This window comes from Hylobates moloch, unplaced genomic scaffold (genome assembly GCF_009828535.3).
Source record: "Hylobates moloch isolate HMO894 unplaced genomic scaffold, HMol_V3 SCAFFOLD_3, whole genome shotgun sequence".
Classification (NCBI taxonomy): Eukaryota; Metazoa; Chordata; class Mammalia; order Primates; family Hylobatidae; genus Hylobates; species Hylobates moloch.
In genome coordinates, this window is record NW_026652278.1 from 66136279 (window position 1) to 66161031 (window position 24753).

Sequence of the window (24753 nt, forward strand, 5' to 3'; positions counted from 1 at the left end):
GCAAAACAAAACTGTCAAAATATAGGCAATATCATAATTACTTTATTTGAATAAACATTGAGTTCCTGCTGTGTTGAAGATGCTGTTTTAGGCAGTGTAGGAGATAGAAGACTTATGTCCTCCTCTTAATTTGTATTCTTATCAGCACCTGGTACCATGGAGAGTTCATATATTAAAATTATTTGGTTATTCTCCCTAACCAGAGTTGAATTCTTTCCTTCTAGGACAAATTAACTCATAATGCAGTAGGCTAATGCAGTTTGGCCCTGAGTGACTCTTGAGAAATACCCTGAGTTGAGGCACACTGGAAACGTGGCACATTAGAAATGCCAAGAAGAGGCCGGGTGCGGTGGCTCACGCCTGTAATCCCAGCACTTTGGGAGTCCGAGGCGGGTGGATCACGAGGTCGGGAGATCGAGACCATCCTGGCTAACACGGTGAAACCCTGTCTCTACTAAAAATACAAAAAATTAGCTGGGAGTGGTGGCGGGTGCCTGTAGTCCCAGCTACTTGGGAGGCTGAGGCAGGAGAATGGCTTGAACCCGGGAGGTGGAGCTTGCAGTGAACCGAGATTGCGCCACTGCACTCCAGCCTGGGTGACAGAGCGAGACTCCATCTCAAAAAAAAAAAAAAAAAAAGAAATGCCAAGAAGACATTGTACAGGAGAGTGAAGGAAAATTTTCTGTAGGGAAGTAGCTTTCCCAGAAACTTGACTCTATAATGAAGCTATAGAGATCAGTAAAATCATTAGGGCATTACTGTTTTGAACATTTCTCAGAGTGAATAACAGACTTACACTCAGGGCTCTAGGTCTCTGTTGTAGCCCAGCAAGCTGCATTCAGACAAGGAGGCAGTTTGAGAGGTACAAGTTGTTATGGAAGCCTGAGAAAACTGGTTTGTGTGCACTTCAGTTTTGACCATACAACCTTCACTCACTTAGCGCTGTGCAGTAATCCACTGAGCAAAATTGCCACATTTTCCTTGGCAGGGAATCTGTGTGCCTGTGGCAGTTCAGAAATTATTTGTAGAGTGGGTCAGCCTGTCAGCAGGAATGTTTTTCTTTGATCTTCAGCCTGTTTTTCTTTAATGTGAACAGAACAGTAAAGAGATAATACATTGAAATATCTTGTTGGTTCCCTTGTTTGGCTTTAATTACAGCTCTTTAGTTTTCTTCTTTTAGGTCATACTTTTCCAATTAGTATGTAGGTATTTATGATGTTTTGAAGCTCTGAGTGATGGTTCCAATATCTTGTGGAATTCAGCTCAGAGTGTGAAGTCCTGACTTTGCCTCTTTCTATCAGTTTGACTGAGCAAGTCACTTAACCTTTCTTGACTTCCGTTTTCCCCATCTATAGAGTGATACTGCACACTGGTTTTCTTTTCTTTTCTTTTCTTTTCTTTTCCTTCTTTTCTTTTCTTTTTCCCCTTCCTTTTCCTTTTCCTTCCCTCTGCCTCTCCTTCTCCCTTTGCCTTTGCCTTTGCCTTTCCTGAGATAGAGTCTCACTCTGCCTCCCAAGTTGTATTGGAGTGCAGTAGCATGCTCATAGCTCAATGCAGCCTCAAATGCCTGGGCTCAAGTGATCCTCCTGCCTCAGCCTGCTGAGTAGCTGGGACTACAGGAGTGTGCCACCATGCCTGCTGTTTTTTTTTTGTTTGTTTGTGTTTTAAATTTTTTTGTAGGGATGGGATCTTGCTATGTTGCTGAGGCTGGTCTTGAACTCCTGGCCTCAAGGGATCCTCCTGCCTTAGCCTCCCAAAGTGCTGGGATTACAAGTACTTTATAATGTGTAAATGGCCTGTACATTCTTAATCTAATAGCCTCATGAGGTTATAAAATACAAATAAAATAACATGAAAGCCATTTAGAGTTTTAAGTTGTATAATACCATGTATTCTCATTAATTAAATTTTAATAATTAAAAGATGAAATTATTTTTATAAAATAAATTTATTTTTAAAATTTTAATTATGTTAAAAAGTTAATGCTTTTTTTGAGACGGAGTCTTGCCGTGTCCCCCAGGCTGGAGTGCAGTGGCGTGATCTTGGCTCACTGCAACGCCCGCCTCCCAGGTTAAAGCGATTCTCATGCTTCAGCCTCCTGAGTAGCTGGGACTACAGGTGTACGCCACCATGCCTGGCTAATTTTTGTATTTTTAGTAGAGACAGGGTTTCCCCATGTTAGCCAGGCTGGTCTCAAACTCCTGACCTCAGGTGATCTACCCACCTCGGCCTCCCAGAGTGCTGCGATTACAGGTGTGAGCCACCGTGCCTGGCCAAATTAAAAAGTTAATACTTTTTAAGTGCTTCACTCTTTCCTGTGCATGTTGTCTTGGCCTCTTTTTCTAAATTAGTTTTATTCCCTCTGTAATCAGAGGGTCACCAAATCTTTGAGTTTTAAAGGGAAGAGAAAGTTTTTAGTGAAACAAGTGGGTGGACTCTGATCCCTGTAAAATAGTGCCTTCATACTGTAGGCACTCCAAAAATAATTGTTGAATGACTGAAAGTCTTAAACAGCAGTAGGCATATGTATAGCAGAGACAACATTACAGAGTAGAGCTCTTTCTAGGTTGGCATGGTAGAGAGCTCTGAGGGACTACCTGAATGGAGATGCCATTGCTTTTGAATAAAACAAATATACGTGGTGTCTTAGTCCATTTTCTGCTGTGATAGCGGAATACCACAGATTGGGTAATTATAAACAATAGAAGTTTATTTGGCTCATGGTTCTAGAGGCTGGGAAATCCAAGAGCATGGCACTGATATCTGGTGAGGGCTGAATAATAACATGGCAGAAGGGCAAGTGAGCACGCGAGCTAGAGGGGATGAGCCAAGATGTCATCCTTTATCAGGAGCTGACTCCCAAGATAATGGCATTAATATACTCATGAGGGCAGAACCCTCCTGATCTCAATCACCTCTTAAATATCCCACCTCTCAACACTGTTACAATGGCAATTAAATTTCAATGTGAGTTTTATGGGGGACATTCAAATCATAACAGGTAGTTAGCCCTGTTGAGTAATGGAGAAAGGATTGTATTAGTTCCAAGGAAAGATGCATCATCCAGTGTGGGTCTGGAAATATTTGCCAGATGGCTTTTCTCTTTTAGTAATATTCATCTGTAGAATGTTTCTTTAGGTATAAATTGGTGCTGAAATAATTTAATAAGGAAAAAATATCCCTGCCTAATTGGTATTTGGTCACGAGCAGTACCAGTTCTTAAGATTTTTTTGGAGGTGGCAAGGGGTGGATAGTGCTGCTATTGGAAGTTTGCTTATGGAATCTTTTGCTCTCTTGAAGTGATTTGGAGATTAAGAGTTTAGTATTATTGGGGATAGCTGTGGTCTACTGTCAGTTAGGAAGTAACTCATGACTAGACATCCTGGGCCCATTATTTCAGATCATATTCCTGACCTCACAAAAATGTTAAGAGAATAAATCATAAGTATAGAAAGCACTGAGATTGTGTAGAGTGGAAAATAACATTAGTGTTAGCTCCCTCACTGTATTACACAACCACATTCTAAATTTAAGGAAGCCAGAAGTAAAATCACTCTGAAGCACTGGTTTTAAAACTGCAGATTATGATCCATTTAGACGGACACAAAATCAGTTTAGTAGATCAAGCATTAAAGAAGGAAGAAATAGAAATGTGAGTACATTACAAGTAATAAGGTGCTGAGTATTATTTTGGAAACTTTTGATTTTATATCTTTCTGTTTCTACCTGTATTAGATTGTGTTGTAAAATACATTTCTTTGGGACTGTATTTTACAACACAGTCTCATACACGTAGAATCTAATACACATATTGGAACAGTTTGAAACTCAGTGGTCTAACAAGTAGCATACCCCAAATTTACAATATTTGTAGCCTTCTGCTGTTGGGTACATTCACGAAAAGGTCTTGCATCCTTAAAGTGAAGGCTGGAAGAGTTTTATGTCATTGGGCCAAGTGGGCTACCAAGCTCCCATAAATTCTAGGAGCTGCCTTTTGTCTAATGATTAGGATTATTGAGTACTATTTTGATGCCTTTTGGGTATCATCTGAAATCTAATCATTGAATTGGAAATAGAATAAACAAGAGAAAGGCTAGTTTACTCATTATTTGACAATAGCTCTTTAAAATAGTTAATATTATGAATATTCCTACTACTAGGGTTTATAAGAGTTTGTTTTTTTCTTTAAGTTATACTTTAAAAAATACTATTCATTCACTGGGCAAATAATTTTTTTTTTTTTCTAAAGGAATACCTTTCCGATTTTATAACAGTGAAGGAAGGAATGTTTTACTTGTAGAAACTGTACCGAAACTACTGTTCTATTAAGCAAGGGTTGAAGATAAGCACCCCTGTCCCCCATCCCCACCCAGGCACACACATATACAGATACAGCTTATTTTATGACTGTATTGTTCTTGTGTTTCTTCTTCTAGATAAAGACATAAAGATTGATGAAATAATTTACCTGGAGTTGCACAGTAAGCTAGTGGCCTTTGTGGATGACCATTCATAGTTCTTGTATTTCCAGAGACACAGTACATTGATAAAGATGAAATAAACAGAAGCCTAAGAATTATAAGTATATATTCAGAGATATATAGACAAAAAAGTACTGTTATAAGTAAAAAGACATAGTGGAAATAGTAATTATTATTATTTTTTTTTAATTATACTTTAGGGTTTTAGGGTACATGTGCACAATGTGCAGGTTAATGGGTGCAGGAAATCAACATGGCACATGGATACATATGGAAATAGTAATTATAATCACATTAACTTCTGTGCCATCTCTAGCTAGATCAGAGGTGTCCAGTCTTTTGGCTGTCCTGGGCCACATTGAAAGAAGAATAATTGTCTTGGGCCACACATAAAATATACTAATGATAGCTGATGAGCTTAAAAAAAAATAAAAATTGAAAAAAAAAACTCATGATGTTTTAAGAAAGTTTACAAATTTGTTTTGGGCTACATTCAGAGCTGTCCTGGACTGCATGTTGGACAAGGTTGATCTAGATGTTTATCTATAGTCATGACCTAACTATGTAATTTTAGTATGTTATACATGGTACCATGTATCCAGGGTAGATCCTGCCAAGAACATAAATTGTGAAAAGAAAACTCTTGGGATGCTGCAGGATTGTAATGTGTTACTCCTCTGCCCATGAATACTGAGAATCAAGAATTGAAAGGGTACTGAATACTGAGTCAAAAGGCATGCGTTCCTAGACTCCACTTAATCACAAGCATGTCTGTGTGAGCGTAGTCATGTCATTTCACTTTGGGGTCTCTACTTGTAAAACGAAAATGTTAGACTTGATCTTCCAGGTTCCCTTCAGCTCTTAGATTCTGTGCTTCCCAAGGGCTAGAGTATTGCATCAGGACCCAGCCTGGGGTTTGTTCTGTTTTCAAGGCCCTAAGGAACTGCATCATCCTTTAGTCCAAGGAGATAGGATACATTACACCAGAGAACCTGATAATTCAGTGAGCTGAGAGTGTTGTGAGTTGCATCTACATTGGGGACTGAGCCTAGGTTGTAGTAACACTAGGAGGACCTTAGAATGATGCCAGGAGATGTAATTTCTGTGATCAACTAGTTGACTTCTCAAAAAGCTTGTCAGGACCCATCCAACTACAGTGTCATTCTGTCTTTGGTGTTAAAGAATTTAGATGTATCTCCTTTTAAAGGACCCCCTTTGAATTTAAGAATTGCCATTATCTTCGTAAGAATCAAAGCAAATACAAAGAAAATATATTCTTGCTGAATATAATTTTTAAATGTTAGTGAGAAATGTCTTTATATCTTAATTTTAAGGCTTTTAAAAATTAGTTTGCATTTGCTGGTTCTTTGCTGTCACCCTAATACTAGTTATATTACTTTTTTGCTCAGTGCTGTGAATTGTTCATAATATCTGTAGTCATCTTTTGACATTGGTAACTTCTGTTTTCTGGGTGAATTAGGAATTAGTATCACCAGAAGAAAAGCTAATCTGAATAATTGTTCTTTCATCATCTTCTTCATACACAGTATTTAACCATCTGGTTTGACCACAACTTTCACACTAGACGAGTCTTCATAATGATAGAAATCATGACATACTTTTGATGATAGACTCCTCTGGTCTTTCCCAGGTTTTGGCTGGTATTGCCATTGCTTTGGATTGAGGTTGTTGATGCAACAGTGGGCTCTGGGGAATGGTCACCAAGAACTATTGGGGAATTGCAGATAAACTGTCTCCATGGCTAGCCCCCCAGGGAACCTAATAGTTGTCTAATGTTAATTACCTTATACCACAGTCTAATTACTAAGAGTATTGTCTGAGTCCATTCAGGCTGCTATAACAAAATGCCATAAATGTGGTGGCATATAAAGAAAAATCCATTTCTCTCAGTTCTGGAGGCCAGGAAGCCCAAGATCAAGGCAACAGCAGATATGGTGCCTGATGAGGCCTACTTCCTGGAAGGTGGCCTTCGTAAAAGTGGTTCATAGAAAATGTCTTCTCACTGTGTCTTCACATGGTAGAAGGGGCAAATTTGCTCTCTGGGAGTCTCTTTCATAAAGTCACTAATCTTATTCATGAGGCCTCTGCCTTCATGATCTAATGACCCCCCAAACATTCCCTCTTCCTCCTACCATCAGCTTGAGGGTTAGATTTCAACATATGAATTTTGGGGGGACGTAAACATTCAGTCTATTGCAGGTATAAATGTTTTCAACAAGCATTTGTTAAGTATCTGTCCTTTTTCAAAGCTTTCATGTTCCTACTAGAACACTGGATGTGGATATCCAATAGGAATATATTTAAGTCAGTATCATTATCTTTTTCTCAAAACATCTACCTTCTTTACCTTCCCTTCCTCTTCTAGTCTTACCATAGTTAATAGTGATATTAACTGTTAACATCATAGTTAACCAGTCTGTCAAACTTGAACTTGAAAATTTTGAGTGATCTATACCCACACCCGACAAAATTACTCACATAGTTAAAAATCCATGACTTTTGTTTTGTTTTATTGCTGTTGTTTGTAATTTACTTATTTTTACCTGATACTATGTTCTGGAAATTTTTCTATGTAGTTCATGTAGATCTGTCTTCTTTTTAATGTTTCATAGTATGGGTACATAAAATACATGTATTATAGTTTATTTAACCATTCTTCTGTGGGTGGACATTTACATTATTTTTTCCCTTTTGTTATTACAGAGAATACTGAAATGAATATCCTTGAACATGTTTATTTGTATACATGTGCAAAGTATGTGGATGCCAAAAAGTGAGATTGCTAGGTCAAAATGAATATGCGTTTAAAATGTTGATAGATACCAACAAATTGCTTTACAAAAGTTCCTATCAGTTTAAATATCAGTTTTTCTAAGTCCTTTTTAAACATGGACTGGATTAGCCCATTCTTGCATTGTTGTTAAGAAATACCTGAGTCTGGGTAATTTATAAAGAAAAGAGGGTTAATTGGCTCATGGTTCTGCATATTTGTACAAACATGGCTTCAAATCTGCTTCTGGTGAGACCTCAGGAAGCTTACAATCATGGCGGAAGGCGAAACTTGGGCAGGCACGTCACATGGCAAGAGTGAGAGCAAGAAAGAGAGAGGGGGGAGGTCCTAGGCTTTTAAACAACCAGATCTCAGGTGAACTAACTGAGCAAGAACTCATTTATCACCAAGGGGATGGTACTAAACCATTCATGAAAGATGCGCCCCCGTGATCCAGTCACCTCCCACCAGACCTCATCTGCAATGTTGGGAGTCACATTTCAACATGAGATTCGGAGTATAGGCATCCAAACCATATCATGGACCTAGCATACTTCTCCCAGCCTCACATCTCTGATTTAAGTGTTCACTCATTTACTTGGGCACTGTTACTTGGGCACTGTCAGCCACTGTCCATGTTTGTATTCAGTATAAATTGTGTGCCAGGCACTCTGCCACGTGTTGGGGATTTAGCATTGGATGAGACAGAAATGGTCCCTGCCATCATGTAGCTTACACTTTGCCACATAGAACTTTTGCCATATGCAGACTCTTTTTATGCATTTGCAGCTACTATCCTCTCTTTCTGGTGTGACTTTTTTCCTTTTAACTTTTCTACCTATAGAATTTTCTTTCATCCTTTTAACTGGCTTAAATTTTACCCTCCGTCATTATCTTTATCCCTTCAGACTTAGTCCTTCCTCAGTGCTTCATCTTGGCACTCATATGCTTTTTTTGGCTATTCCCCTGAGAAGTTTTCGTGATTTGTTTATATATGTATGTGCCTGTGTGTGTTTATGGACACACATCTACCTCTTGCGTATTAGATCGTAAACTCAGTATAGAGTTGGAACTATGATATGTACCTGAACACTTCCCCAGCTTACTGCCTTCAACCGTGGAGATGCTTAATCAATGTTGATTAAGTGAATGAATAGTAAACTATAAAATGACCTTAGTTTGTACAGGGCATTGTAGGGGATTGTAGATATGAATAGAACTGGTCTGTCTTCAAGGACCTAACCATATAGTCAAGGAGATAAGAAACAGATGAGTAGACTGCAAGGCAGGTTGTGATAAGCTCTGTATAGGACTTATCACAAATGAGTACTGGAGGAGAATTTAAAGGGAGAGAGGAATTCTCGTGAATGAGATACTCTGGTAAGTTTACAGAGGACAGATTTTTTTCTTGCTCGTACCAGGTGTTGTGAGGAATACACATGATGATAAGATATGGTTGCTGACTGAGAGATTATAGTCAAGTAAGGCCTTAGAGCAGGCATTGGTAAATTGTGGCCTACAAGCCAAATCTGGCTCTTGCCTGCTTTTATATGATCCTTGTGCTAAGAATGATTTTTACATTTTAAAAATTGTTAAAGAATATTTTATGAACATGAAAATTATATGAAATTCAAATTTTGGTGTCCATAATTACATTGTTTTGGAACACAGCCATGTTCCTTTGTTTACGCACTAACTGTAACTGTATTTGTACTCCAGCAGCAAAGATGAATAGTTGTAAAGGAGAATGTTTGTTTCGCAACACTTAAAATATAAAATAATTTAGTATCAGGCTCATTACAGAACCAGTTTGCTGACTACTGGGGTAGAGAATAGGAAAGATTCAAATAGGGAAGAGAAATGACATTCATATTGGGGGTATTAGTGTGAGTTAAGAGAGTGGGACAGTGATTCTGGCAGTCATAGAGAAACTTTAGGGCTGAAGTGACGATCTAGCTTAACCCTCTTACTGTATAAAATAGGCACAAGATTGAAAATAGTCTCAAAGTCCACTAGCTGTTAAGTGCAGTGGAGTGCTGCTGGAGTGACTGGTACAGAAGCCTTGAGGGCTGTAGATGATCATAAGATTATTGCTGAAGGGCAAGATTGGGAATGACCTTGCCCTTGAAAAATGAGAGTTGAAGTACAAACTAAGAACAGACTTCTTTTCTCGCCCTAAATGTAATGTTTCTATTTTTCACTTGTATTTCTAGAAGGCCTTTGAGCCCTACTTAGAGATTTTGGAAGTATACTCCACAAAAGCCAAGAATTATGTAAATGGGCATTGCACCAAGTATGAGCCCTGGCAGCTAATTGCATGGAGTGTCATGTGGACCCTGCTGATAGTCTGGGGATATGAGTTTGTCTTCCAGCCAGAGAGTAAGTATGCTGTCTCCTCTGTAAAGGTATAGTGGTATGTCACTAGCCTCAAACTAATTGCTGAGAGATAGGACTAATTTATTGCCTTTTGGTTGTTTTTTGTTTGTTTGTTTGTTTTTGAGACGGAGTCTCAATCTGTTGCTAGGTGGGAGTGCAGTGGCCTGATCTTGGCTTACTGCAACCTCTGCCTCCCAGGTTCAAGCGATTCTCCTGCCTCGGCCTCCCGAGTAGCTGGGACTACAGGCACGCGCCACCACACCCAGCTAATTTTTGTATTTTTAGTGGAGATGGGGTTTCACCACGTTGGCCAGGATGGTCTTGATCTCTTGACCTCGTGATCCACCCACCTCGGCCTCCCAAAGTGCTGGGATTACAGGCGTGAGCCACTGCACCCAGCCCTGGTTTGGTTCTTATTTTTAAAATCTGTTTAAATGTAAAGCAGTACTTTGTCTTCTGATTGGTCAAGTTAACAAGACTCTTGTATAACTAATACTCCTTACATTGATTTTTTTTGGGATTTGTAGTTTATGTAAAAACGCCTCAGAATTAGTCACTGTAAGGATCCACAGAAATCTCAGTATGGCTTAAACCTTTGGTACCAGTTTCTTCCCTAGAACATAATTATGTCACCTGGAGTTCCCAGAGCAGGAATTTATTGCTTTCATTTTGTGCTATCCTTTTCAGTAAAGATTAGGTGAAATTGGAACAGCACTTATATGGTGACCATTTGAGTGCTTGTTATGTGCCAGGCACTGCATCAGGCTGTGGGGGTATCTGCACAAGTAGTACAGGATCTCTCTCCTCTTGGAGTTGAACTTCTGGTATCAGGGGATCGTATACTTTGAGCTTCCTAGAAGTGACTCAGTGCCAGATCAACATGGGGAAGAAGAGGCCACTTCTCAGGGTGCAGAAGATGAGCAGTCTCAGTGATCTGCTTCTGAATCTTCCACCTTTGCTTAGGATTAAGCCCCTCTCCTGCCCACCCACCTTTTTCCCGCCTAGAAACCTGGTTGCGTGTTACCTTCTTATGAGTTATTTTCCTCTGCAGTCTGCGCTTGGTAAGTGTTGTTAGTACCTAAACACAAGTAGTAGATTTGGTGCTGGATGTTCTATAACACTCCCCTGCACCCTTTCCCCACTCTTAGTAGGGTATGGGAGTTAACTTCCTTGGGATAAGAAAACAGTAACGTTAAGATAATCATTAGCTGTTTCTCATTTGCTTGAAATTTCCCCACCACTTTGCTTCCCTGATAACATCTGTTTAAAAGGGCTCTTTATCTGTGGTTTTTCTGCCTTTCATCTCTTGTTCAAGGAAAGTCAATTTAGAAGCCAGATTCCATTTTTATCTCTTTACCCTGCAAATAGCTTCTTAGCCATTTATGGCGCAGTAAACATTGCAAAACATGACAACCAAGAAGCAAGTTCCAACTGCTTAGAGTTTTTAAATTAAAGTGGAAATGTGACGTGACTCTCCTGTGTAAATCTGTAGCTCACTCCAGCTTTAAAAACCTTGTCCTCAGTTGCTGCTCCTAGTCCTTGCAAGATTTTCTGATAAACTCTTAAGAAATTAGACTGGCCAGCCCTTCCGCTGCATCTGCTCAATGGTTTGGATATGGATGTAGCTCGTGTCCTTCTGCTCCTGCTTATTCCTTTCCTAGGAAGTATTCAATTCAGTGAGTAAGGGGCCCATCTCAGAGGATTCTGAGGGGTAGCAAGAAATGTACTTTCTTTTTATTTTTTAACTTTTCATTAAAAAAATCAGTCTCTGTTTATCCATCTTTCTATTATAAAATATATACAACATATAATTTGCCACTTTAACCATTTTTAAGTGTACAGTTAGTCCTGTGGCAGTAAGTACATTCACATTATTGTACAGGCATCACTACTACCAGAACTTTTTTATCACCCCACTGGAACTCCATTTTAATAAACATCAAATAATAACTGCCCATTACTCTCTCCCCCATCCCCTGGAAACCACCATTTATTGTACCTCCTTGTTTTACAAATATACTACTATTCAAAGGTGATACATTTATGAAATAAGGCTAAGCTTAGAGATCTGAGATTTATATTTTACTTGCTATGATTAATATTAACTTTAGGTATTTACTTCTTTTTAAAACAAATTTTAAAATTAATTGGCAAATAAACATTGTTTATATTTATCATGTACAACATATTGTTTTGAAATATGTATACATTGTGAAATGGCTAAATTGAGCTAATTAACATGTATTACCTCCCATATTTTTCTTTTTTTTTGTGGTTAGGTATTTACTTCTGTTTTCAGTTATGCAGCTCACTGTGCCATACATTTTTCTTAGCTAATAGTAGAGACACAGCCATCTTAGGTTCTGATACTTATCTGCTTTTAGTGGTCAAAAAGGAATATGCTGGCCTCTGAGAGGCCAATTTTCCATGAGAAAATTGTTAGTCGTAGTATACTGATGAGATATGCCATCTAAATCCTTGTGGGCTGAACTCCAAGCCATTTGAGGTTTTTTTTTGTTTTTTGTTTTTGAGACGGAGTCTCACTCTATCACCCAGGCTGGAGTGCAGTGGCATGATCTTGGCTCACTGCAACCTCTGCCTTCCGGGTTCAAGCAATTCTCCCTGCCTCAGCCTCATGAGTAGCTGGGATTATAGGCTCCCACTACCACGCCTGCCTAATTTTTGTATTTTTAGTAGAGATGGGGTTTCGCCATGTTGGCCAGGCTGGTTTTGAACTCCTGACCTCAGGTGATCCGCCCGCCTCAGCCTCCCAAAGTGCTGAGATTACAGGCCTGAGCCAACATGCCCAGCTGAGTTGTTTTGTTTCTAAAGATATAAAACAAAAGCAGTGCATATTCACTATGGAAAAGTTGGACAATATGGATATATAATAAGAACAAAATTAAAATCTTACTACTGAAGGATACCACTATTGTATTTCTCTGTTTCTATATCTGAATCCAGTTTGAACCACGCAAAATGTAATTTTGTAAAAAAAAAATCGTCAAATGTTGACAATTTTATACAATTAGCACATATACACACAGCACACTTTGGGAACTTCCAACTTGAATTTTAGACACAGATAAGAATGTCTTCCCTCCAGATATCCGGGATAATTTTGATAGAATATTCATTTTTTTTAGCACTTGCTCACTTGCCATGTGTTGCTGAACAATCAAGTTATTTTTAGTTACACTGCACTAAAGGAGTCTGAAGTCTGGACGAGTGATGAATTTTGCTGATCTTCCAACACTGAATCCTTCTTGAGGGAAGAGAGTATTTCTGGAACAAAGGATGGAGCCTGGGGTAGAGGAGAAGTGGGCAGCAGCATGGGCTGGGCAGGGGTTACCAGCCTCTTCCTTAATTCTGCATCTGTGATTATCAGCACACAGTTTATTACTTTTACTTTAACGTTGATTTTAACTGTGGGTTGTCCATAATTCACCAACAGAAATCAGCTTTATGTCATGGAGGAAATGATAAACTCTCAGTTTCTTGTTGTGTCACCTTGGGCGACACCCTTAAGTTCTCTTAGCTCATTTCCTTGCAATAAAATGGACATCATAATAGCTGCTTTACCTAGTCATGGGTAATATGAGGACTGAATGGCATCTTTTGCATGAGTGGAATTTGTGAACTGTTAAGAACCATGCATTGTTCTTACACTGGCATTTTCTATTTTGTTAAACTTTTTAAATTCTTTTTTTAAAGTAACAAAAATTGTATGTTTATGGTATATAACATGATGTTTTCAAATGTGTAAGTTGTGGAATGGCTCAATCAAACTAACATGATTACCTCACGTACTTTTTTTTTTTTTCTTGAGATGGAGTTTCGCTCTCTCACCCAGGCTGGAGTGCAGTGGCACGATCTCAGCTCACTGCAACGTCTGCCTCCTGGGTTCAAGCAATTCACCTGCTTCAGCCTCCCAAGTAGCTGGGATTACAGGCGCGTGCCACCATGCCCAGCTAATTTTTGTATTTTTAATAGAGACAGGGTTTCACCATGTTGGTCAGGCTGGTCTTGAACTCCTGACCTCCTGATCCGCCTGCCTTGGCCTCCCAAAGTGCTGGGATTACAGGCGTGAACCACCACACCTGGCCTCATGTACCTTTTTTAATGGCGAGAACACTTAAAATCTACTTTCTTAGCAATCTTGACGTACGCAACACATTTTTATTTACTATGTTACCATGATCTCTCGAACTTATTGCTCCCATCTAACTGGAATTTTCTATCCTTTTGACCATCTCCCAGTCTTCCTTCTTCCCCTTACTCTCAATCCCACTAAAAAATTCTAATTACTTTTCATTCTGTACCTCTGGGGACTTTTGAGATAATCTTTTTAGGTCATGGCCATGAAATCTTTTAATTTTTAGTTTCTTCATCTCTGATGCTGTATTCTGTTCTTTTTACCCTGTACCATTTTTTTCTCACAACTTCCACAAAATTAGTGTATTCTTTTATCCTCCACCTAGTCACATTACTATACTTCTGGACAGCTGGTCCAGTTTGCTGATTTTTAGATTTCTTTTTACCTCATTAATTACTTCATCAAATAAGGAAGCATTTCTGAATGTGTACAGCTTTAACAGTTAGAAATAGTTGAATAACAAAGAAGCTAAAATATCCAATATTAGATTACAGTCATTTGATGAACTATTATAACATTAAAAAATATGTTTAGAAAGAATTGTTAATAATGTAGAAAGTGCTATCAGTGAGGAGGATACAGTTATTTTACATTATACAGAATCTCAGGTATGTATTACAGTGTGTAGAACATAGGGCTAGAAGGCAATACTCCAAAATTTAAACAAAAAGTAACCACAAACAAGTGGTTTCAGTCTCTTTGTCTTCTTATTCAGTCTGTGTCTTAGTTACCTGGTTTTGTCCCAGGTGTTTACAGAATGTGGACTCTAGGGAGAGTTAGAAAGAGAGGGATGCAGCTGAATCAAAAACAGCTAGCAGAGATGCAAGGCATGATGTGATAGATACAAAAAGGGGGTGCAGACACATCCCGTGGTTGTTGAGTGAAGAGGCAGCTCCTTCTGGCCAGGAAAGTGGGAATTCCCAGATCTCCTAGGAATGCAGTAGAAGTTCATATTCAGTTCACACCTTGGATAAAAGCCAGGCTTAGATTCTTATAGACTCAAACAGAAAATTCCTATGGTGCATTTGAAGCAGTATAGAGTCCTGGGAATCCTGGACTGAAAATACAAAGACTTCAGTTAAATCTTTGCTCCATCACTGATTTTGTCTGTGGCCTTGAGCAAGTTTTGATGCTTTGATCTTGCATTGCCTTTTATGTCACTTGTGGATAGTATATAATGCCTTCTGTGCCAGCCTCAGAATGCTGTTGTCAGAGTCAGTCGAGATACATTGATTGTGAATGCATCAGAAGGTCTATTAGTCTATTTAGATGCCATGTATTTATGATTATTATAATCGACAGGGATTAGTATTCCCTATTTGTTCTATGTACTGCCTGACACAATGGGCTCTGGCATCTGCGATTTTTCAAACTTTTTTTCCTTTTTGTTGAGACAGGGTCTCACTGTGTTGCCCAGGCTGGTCTCACCCTCCTGTGCTCAAGCAGTCCTCCCACCTTGGCTTCCCACAGTGCTGGGATTAGAGGTGTGAGCCACTGTGCCTGGCCAGCATCCACAATTTTGAGGGCATTTGTACGTCCAGAAAATGTTAGAATCTGTGTTGGATGAGAGGCTGGACATAGATCCAAGAAAAACAAAACTAAAAACAGGCTGGCTATTAGTCTTGGGGGAAGGAAGAGAAATGTTGAACATCTAGAAACCTTAGGAAGGTCAAGAATTCTGGAACACATATATCATTTGACCTAGTAGTTCTGCTTCTGGGAGTTTATCCTGTAGGTGTACTTGTAGTTTATCCTGTAGGTGTGCAGTATGGTGTGTGTTACAAGGTTATTTCAGCATGATTTGTAATAGCAAATATTAGAAGCAACCTATATATCCATCATTAAGGGGCAGGTTAAATAAATTTTGGCACATCCATAAAATGGAATACTCTGCAGCTATAAAAATGAATGAGGATGCACTGATCTTTAAGATAATACTCCTAAGTGGAAAAACAAGGTCTACTACAGTGCTAGAGTGTGCTACTTTTTGTGCAAAAAAAGGGAGGCAAATAAGAATACAGCTTTACTGTTGGACGTGTATGCATAAAGAAACGGGGGGGTAGCATGAGGGTCAGGGGGATAGGTTTGAGAGAGAGAAGCTTCACTGCTTTACTGTGTGTGTTATGTGTTTGTATTTTTAAAATTTTGAACCATGTAAATATAGTACTTATTCACAAATTTAAATTTTAAAGTTTTTTTTTAAATTTTTTAAAGGAAAGAAAGTCTTTGCAATTGGAAGGCAAGTGAGGTTGTGGAAGACACGTTGAATGGTTGCTATATGCCAGGTCATATCCATGGAAATTTATTTGAATAAGAGAACCATTTGTTTCTTTTAGGTTTATGGTCAAGGTTTAAAAAGAAATGTTTTAAGCTCACCAGGAAGATGCCCATTATTGGTCGTAAGGTAAGTAGAATCTGTATATGTCATTTTTTCCCCTCTTGATAATCATACTTCTTTCTTTCTATTTACTAAACCTAATATTCTCAAAGTGGAGGGGTGATTTTGTCCCTTACCTCCAGGGGACACTTGGCAGCATTTGGAGACATTTTTGGTGGTCACAGCTTGGATGGAGTGGTGTTCTTGGCATGTAATGGATGGTGGCCAGAAATGCTGCTAAACACTAAACATCCTACAGTGTACAGGACAGCCCCCACCACCCGCCAAACAGAATTATCTGGCTGGAAATGTCAAAATGGCCAAGGTTGAGAACCCTGACTTAACCCTTTCTCCAACCTAACTGGCCAAAGGAGAGATGAGAAGCCTGTTAAGGAAGTAAGAATTTGAAATGAGAAAACCTGACTGTATTGTTAGGTGCTTTGGAACAATATGCACCTGGCTGACTTCAGATATTTATCTAGGATTTGGGTGCTTACATGGTTTAGGTCAGGGGTCGGTAAATGTTTTCTGTAAAGGGCTAGATATGAAACATTTTGGGCTCTCTAGGCCATATAATGTCTTGCAACTCCTCACCTCTGCCCTTGCAGAGGGACAGCAGCAAGAGGTTCAGGAATGAGCCTGGATGTATTCCAGTGAAACTTTCTTTACGAATTCAGGTAGGCCTTAGTTGGTTCCTGGCTGTAGTTTGCTGATCCCAAGTTGCACAGCGCTGTCTCTTGCTCTTTGCAATTATCTGTATTGTACTATGCCCCCTTTGTTATGTCCTCTTGGCCCTCATCCATGCCGAGGATAAGGTAGTCACCTCTGTGCACCTCCCACAGGTTATCACAGATGAACATAAACAGGGCAGGCCACTTGGCAAGCTCTAAGGAAGGCATATGAGTCCTTGGAATCTTCATCTCCTCCAGTGCCCTCCCCTGACGCTCCTTTGGTCTTTCCCAACTTTACCTGCCTTCAAGTTTTCTTTTACTTTTGGCTTTCAGTTCCCTTTCCTGGCTATACCAGGGTTCGTTTGCCAACCCCTGACCTAAAGTTTGCCAGTTATCTTTAACCTTTGGCTGAAATCCATTCAGACCGCTGTGCTAACTCTCTCAGAGATAGGTATCTTCAGGTTCATTTCCTGTAGGAGAGTGGAAGCAATAACAGGTGGTGAAGGGAAATGTGAGCACATAGGCTTCTGTTTGCTCTCTAAATTATATTAATCCCTAAAAGTAAATCTAGTCCTTACGGAGTATAAGGGGTGGGGACAGGGAAGGTATCGTAGAAGATGGACTGTAGCACAAAGGACATTAGGATTTCCCCTTATCTCCTGAATTTTTTTTTTCCTTCTCGTTCAGTTTTCAGACTTTGAGACAAATAAATGCTAGGGTTCCAGAACCCACTCTTAAACTTATAAAGTAACAGAATTGGAAGATCCTTAGCTTGCTAAGGACTATCTAATCACTCTCCATTTTTCAGAAGCAGATTCTGAGGCTTAGATACAAAAAGTTACATGTTTGTGTGTGTGTGTGTGTGTGCATGTGTGCATGTATGTATACCTCTGTCATTTATTCACTTAACACATGCTTATTGAGCCACCTGCTCAGTGTCAAGTACTTTTCTGGGTGCTGGGGATATGGTGGTGAACAAGACCAAATCCTTCCTCTCATGGAACTTACATTTTAATAGGAAAGACAGAAAATAAGTAAACAAATTTATGGAATTTTATTTTGAAATAAATGCTTTGAAGAAATTAAAATTGGGTAACGTAATACAGGCTTTGAAGCAAGAATTGGGGGTAAGGAAGTACTTGTGCTTTCTGATATACCTCTTTGTCACTTTTTGTCTGTTTTATGGCAATAGCATACTCTATGCATGGAAGCTCAGCTTTCATAGCCTGTTCTGTTGCATGAGTTACGATTTTTGTGAATTAATGTTTTAATTTACAACTTAAAAAATGTCTTCACATCCATAGCATGCCCAGGCATTGCCCAGGAGTGTAGCCTCTGCTCCCTGCCAGTGTGGGCCTCTTAGACTATTGCAGATGTGCTCGAAAGGAGTGGCTTTCCCTGTGGTTTCATTGAGGGCCATATCTAAGAAGATTTCTTGTATTCTAATTATCCTTGGCTAGAGATGAGAAAATCTTAGTGTGGAGTGAGTTCTGGCGTTCTTTAACAAATACATTGCTGAAACAATAGCACTGTGACATGAACAAATCGTGACATGTAGCTTCTCTCCCCAAACCTACTACCCAAGAGTCTTTTGCTATAAGTAGCAGCCCCTGCCCTTCTGCCTCCTTACTCTGCTATTTTTTTTCCCTCAGCACTTTTTGTTACCTGACTTATTTTCTGTCTCTCCTGCTGAAAATAAATTTCATGAGGACAGGAGGTTTTTTTTTCCTGCGTGCTCCATTGCCTAAGTTTGTTTTGTTCACTGTGTATCCCTGGCCTGCATATTTGTGAATATGCAGTGAATATGAATGTGAATATGTAAGTGAATAAAAGAAAACAGCTCAGAAGCTGTGGCTTTGAGGATGGAAAAGAAGAGAACCATAGTTGATAAACTGCTTAGCAGAAAGGACCTTAGTTCCTTTTAACATTTTGGGGTCAGACAGTGCAAGCTGTCGACAGCAGCTTAAGGAGATACATTAGAGTCTTCCTGGCAGTTCTTAGAATGCCTTGTGCTAGTGTTGAATGGGGCCTCCAAATTCCTAGTGTGCTGCGTGCATGTCTGTTGAAGGAGCTCATCACTTGCACAAGGACCAGAATCACTTTTACTGCAGCATGGCCAGTTTTCTGGCTACTGTTCCTAGTTCTACCTTTGATTATTTTACACGCACACTGTAGCTGCTGCCAAGGTAGGATCAAAGTCCAAATATTGACCTCAAGGATGTGCTGCTGACTTTAGCAATGCCAACCAAGTGAAGCAGCAGTGATGTCAACGTGGCAGAGAAAAGGGTTATGGGGAAATTGGGTGCAACTTTTTTTTTTTTTTTTTTTTTTAAGACAGAGTCTTGCTGTGTTGCCCAGGCTGGATGGAGTACAGTGGTGCGATCGTGGCTCACTGCAACCCCCACCTCCTGGGTTCAAGTGATTGTCATGCCTCAGCCTCCCAAGAAGCTGGGATTACAGATGCCTGCTACCATGCCTGGCTAATTTTTGTATTTTTAGTAGAGATGGGGTTTCACCATGTTGGCCAGGCTGGTCTCAAACTCCTGACCTCTAATGATCCACCCACCTTGGCTTCCTGAAGAACTGTGATAATAGGTGTAAGCCACCACGCCCAGCTGAGTGCATCTTGACCTTTAGAGAGAAGCTTCGCTTTTCAAATTTTTAAGAGGCTGTTGTACGTGCGAGAAAGTAGCTGATCAGTCAGAATTATCACCATATATCTTTAGGAAAAATGTTAGTCTAGTTACTTGTGCAGTGCCTAGCATTGAGCAGTTGGTTGACTGTCATAATAATTCTGCTGTCTCTACTGTACTCTTGCATCTGGATAACTTTGTCTTTCTTACCTTTGGAGATTCAAGACAAGTTGAACAAGACCAAGGATGATATTAGCAAGAACATGTCATTCCTGAAAGTGGACAAAGAGTATGTGAAAGCTTTACCCTCCCAGGGTCTGAGCTCATCTGCTGTTTTGGAGAAACTTAAGGAGTACAGCTCTATGGGTATGATGCTTGGCATATACATGCTCTCTACTTCCTTAAAGAGATGGGTTTTGTCATTGTTTAATGTTCACATAGGTTAAGAATAAACTCATCGTTGGTTAATACATGTTTAGGAGGGCCTACTCTCTGTTTCACGGGTTGAATTTCCTATTTTAAAAATTATGTTTAGATTCATCCTTCATCCATAAAGCAAGCAAATCTCAGAGACAGTGGAACTTGGCTTTATTTCCTTTTGTAAGCATGAATAAAACAAATATATTTGTGTTGGAGAAGAGAGAATATAAGATATGTAATACAAATGAAATACATGTTCATGTAAAAATGTGAAATCTGCATAAAGGCACAAAAGAAAATAAGTCACTATAATTCCACCATCAAAGATAAACAGATGGTATCTATCTTTATGCATGTAGCTATAGGTAGAGCTGTCTATATAGTTTACATCTATCTATATATGTATATCTGTCTGTTTCTGAGAATGCTAATAGTGTTTGTCTGTGTGTATACACATATATGCATGAGCACATATGGGATGGATAAATACACCAAATAGCTTGGTGCTTAAGAGCGTAACCTTGGAACTAGCTTGGATTCATATCTTGGTTTGCCACTTAAAGTGTGCCTTTGGCGAGTTACTTAACTTCTGTATGTCACAGTTCCTGTATCTCTACAATGGGGATAGTAATAGTAGTACAGTACTTACCTGAAAAGATGATTATGGGGATTAAATGAGATCATACATGTATAAATGTTTTATAGTGCCTGGCATATAGTAAGTGTTCAGTAAATGTTAACCATTATTGCTATTATTAACTCAAACAGATTTATGTTTGTTACTGATTAAGATCATATTACAAGTACTTTTTAAAAATAAGCTTTTTAGTTTGATATAATATATTTACAGAAAAGTAGCAAAGATGATAGAGATTTCCCTATACGCAGCTTCTCCTGATGTTAACATCCTCTATAACCATGGTACATTTATCAAAACTAAAAAATTAACATTGGTACAGTGCTATTAGCTATACTACAAATTCTATTTCTAGTTCATCAGGGTTTTTTTTTGTTTTGCTATGTTTTGTTTTAAACTAATGTTCTTTTTTCTATTCTAGGAGCCAATCCAGGAGCCATGTTGCATTTTGACAAATACCCTTATTTTTAATTTTTTGAGACAGAGTCTCACTGTGTTGCCCAGGCTGGAATGCAGTGGTGTGATCTCAGCTCACTGCAACCTCCACCTCCCAGGCTTAAGCAATTCTCGTGCCTCAGCCTCCCAAGAAGCTAGGATTACAGGCGGGCACCATACCCAGCTAATTTTTTGTGTTTTTAGTAGAGATAAGGTTTCACCATGTTGCCCAGGCTGGTCTCGAACTCCTGAACTCAGGTGATCTGCCCGCCTTGGCCTCCCAAAGTGCTAGGATTACAGGTGTGAGCCACTGTGCCCGGCCTTGATAAATACCCTTACAATTTCTAAGTGACATGTGTTGAGGTCTTCACATTGAATAGTACAAAATTTGATATAGTCTAGGATATAGATGAATAAAGCAGGGGTTAGCACTCTAAAACCTGGTGTTAAAGATTTCCATGATTATGAGAGCTGGTTGCCACCATCGTATTGCCTTCTCTTTAATGTCTAAGTCACTGTCCATTGCTGTATTCTCTAGCATCAGTAGAAGAACAGGAAATGAAACCGTTATCTTATTTTTGAAAGGCTGGTGACCACTGGTCTGAAGCTGTGTATAGTACAGAGCAGTGTCCTCTAAGGAAAGAGTGAAAGTCAAACGGGCAGCAAGCCAGAGCTTGGCAGATTGCTGTAAGAATGAGTTTGTCTGTATATTTACCACTTAGTTTTCTGTTCTCAAGAACTGAAGATCTTTGCTTTGGAGAGCCCATGGCTCCATGCAGTTTTTAGTTGGTGTGTTTCTGTAATAGCTTTCTCACTACCCACTTTCAACAGGGCACAGCTGCATTGTAGCACAAGGACCAGAGACACCCACATCAACAAATTTGTGGGTAAAATGAAGAATGTCTCGGGGAGAGGGGAAAGTGGAAAGTCAGATCTTATATTCTACTCAGGAACTTTACTTTTCTTTCCACACTGGGATAAAGGAGGTTTATCCCAATGTTGCCTGTGTTCCTGATCTTGAATATGCTACAGCGTGTGCTGCTGGAAGCAGATAACTAGTTCTATGTGGGTTTCCAGGCTTGGCTTAAGGGAGCCGGCGTCTGAGACCGGGGTGCTCATGGTTTATACCTCATTGTGGTTTGTTTGCTGGTTTCATCTCTGATGATAATGTGCTGAAATTTCACACTTTTCGTCTTGCTTTCTTCTGCCAACTCTGCCCATAACAGTTCTCAAAATTCCTAGGACTGGATAGGAAAGGAGAGAAGAAGGAAGCTATTGCAGAAAAAGGCCACTCCAAAGCCATATAGAGAACAAAAAATAAGTATAGACAAAGGCAAATGTTCCTGCTGTTAGAAGGCAGTTGAGGATGAGGACAACATTATTATCAGACTGCCTTTATTGTAGCTAAATGCTATTAATATCTTTTTCACATTGCTGATAATAATGATTTTTCATCTTTATTTTATTGTGCTCTTTATTGAACTTTTTTCTTGATTTGCTGTAAGAATGCTGTTGGGTTTCCACTCAACATTTTTTTCTTTTGTATCCAGAGGGGTTTCTTCCTGTTTCTTCTTTATTAGAACCTGTCTTCCCAGAGATTCTTGCTTACTGACCCAGTGACCTTACCTTTCTCTGCAGACGTCTTCTGGCAAGAGGGGAGAGCCTCTGGAACAGTGTACAGTGGGGAGGAGAAGCTCACTGAGCTCCTTGTGAAGGTGAGCGTCCAGTTCTTGAGGGAAGCCTATGAAGTCTGTGCCTGTTAACATGACCTCCTTTTTTCTCCTTACTTTTGTAATTAGAAAAATTACTGAAGGAAAGCTTATTGGTACAATAAAACCATAAAAGTTTCTCTTCACCCAAACATAGGCGAATATGTATAATATTATCAAAGACATCTTCAGTCTGTAAAATAGTAAAATGTTATTTATGTTTTCAGTCTTTGCAGATGTCCTGTCTAGAAGGCAGATTACTAGGGAAGGTAGTCCTGTCAGATGAGATTTTTATGGTGAGACAGATTCTGTTTGATAAGAAGAGATAAGACAGGGAAACTCTTTCATAATTTTCTCAAATCATGTGACCCAAGATGAGCCGTGGTCTCATGTATACTTCGAATAATTCTCATTCTTAGCTTCTTCCATTTCTAATCAAATTTATTTTTATTTTATTATTTTTAGAGACAAAGTCTCACTCTGTCACACAGGCTGGAGTAGAGTGGTGTAATCATGGCTCACTTCAGCCTTGACCTCTTTGGCTCAAGTGATCCTCCCACCTCAGCCTCCTGAGTAGTTGGGACTACAGATGTGCACCATTACACCCAGCTAATTTTTGTATTTTTTGGTAGAGATGGGGTCTCACTCTGTTGCCCAGGCTGGTCTTGAACTTCCAGCCTCAAGCGATCCTCCTGCCTCGGCCTCTGAAAGTGTTGAGATTACAGGTGTGAACCACTGCACTCGGCCCTCATGTTTATTTTTGAAACTCCACTTCATCGTATATAATTGGGGTTGTGCTGATGATCTCTAAGGTCTTTTGTTTGATTATTATAAATATGAAACTGTCCCTTACTAAATAAATATGGCAGGTTTTGCATAAGTTGGTGTAATGCTCTGATCCTCTGTGCTTAAAGTCTTTGAGTAGCTTCCCATTATCTACAGGATGAAACTCAGGTTCTTATGCAGCAGAGAATGCAAGTTTCTTCATGAGCCAGCTCCCGCTTATTTTTTCTTAACTACTTCTTTATTTCCCACATAAACACTAATCCTGCCTTTTCTCTTTACTAAATGTGTCATGCTCTTATGTTGTTTTCCTTCCCTTCCGTCATTCCTCTTGTTCCAAATGATGATTCCTACTCATCTCTCAAAGTTCCACTCAGCAGACACCTCTAGATCACTCAGGATGTTAGTTGTTCCCTCTTCAGGGTCCCTTAGCACTCTGTACACAAACTTGATATTGCAGTCGATAACAACAGCTGCTTTGTGCCAGACACTCTACTAAGTGCTTCACATGCATTATGTTATTTAATTATTGCTAGAATGCTAGAAGATAGCTACCATAACAACTTCTGCATATGAAGAAACAACCTTAGATTATGTGACCTACACAGCTGAAAGTAATAGGCAAAGCTTAGACTTCCTGCTGGGTCGGTTTGGTGTTATAGTCTGCGCTTTTAACCATATTTATACTTCTTTCCTTATCACATTGTAAAATTATTTATTTACATGTCTGTCTCCTCCGCTATGTTTTGATCTTCTTTTGGTTGAGGAATATATCTTACCTTTTTTTCCAGTTTCTATTGTTGTGCCTAATACTTAGAAATTGTTGTTTAGTGCATGATTCTTTGTCCTATATAGTGTAATAGTTTTGCTTTCACATCTGCTTGCATTTCTTTGCAGGCTTACGGAGATTTTGCATGGAGTAACCCCCTGCATCCAGATATCTTCCCAGGACTACGCAAGATAGAGGCAGAAATTGTGAGGATAGCTTGTTCCCTGTTCAATGGGGGACCAGATTCGTGTGGATGTGTAAGTATATGCAAGGGGCTTCCAATAGCCTTATTTTTTAGGTTAAAATAGAAGAGTTTTTAATAAATATTAATTATATTTTAATAAATAAAAAATATTAAAAATATTTTACTATACAAGAAATATTTGATCATTGTAGAAAGATCATTTTACTACACAAGGAATATTTGATCATTGTAGAAAGATCCTAATTAACTGCAGTTTTAAATGTTACTTGTAATTTTGTAACCTAGAGAATGTCAACATTTTGGTATATAT

The 24753-nt window shown here is 39.2% G+C and overlaps 1 protein-coding gene across 2 annotated transcripts in view; it reads left to right on the forward strand.

The window, feature by feature from the left end:
* The window catches only part of SGPL1 (sphingosine-1-phosphate lyase 1), a 60759-nt gene that overhangs the window by 17002 nt on the left and 19004 nt on the right, over positions 1 to 24753 (forward strand). Inside the window, exons 3-7 of one of the 2 annotated variants that reach the window (XM_032139278.2) lie at positions 9486 to 9651; positions 16141 to 16208; positions 19704 to 19851; positions 22616 to 22692; positions 24367 to 24495. In XM_032139278.2, coding sequence (XP_031995169.1) covers positions 9486 to 9651; positions 16141 to 16208; positions 19704 to 19851; positions 22616 to 22692; positions 24367 to 24495 — 588 coding nt within the window. The remainder of the gene's footprint in view (positions 1 to 9485; positions 9652 to 16140; positions 16209 to 19703; positions 19852 to 22615; positions 22693 to 24366; positions 24496 to 24753) is intronic. The other variant, XM_032139296.2, reaches the window with a different exon arrangement.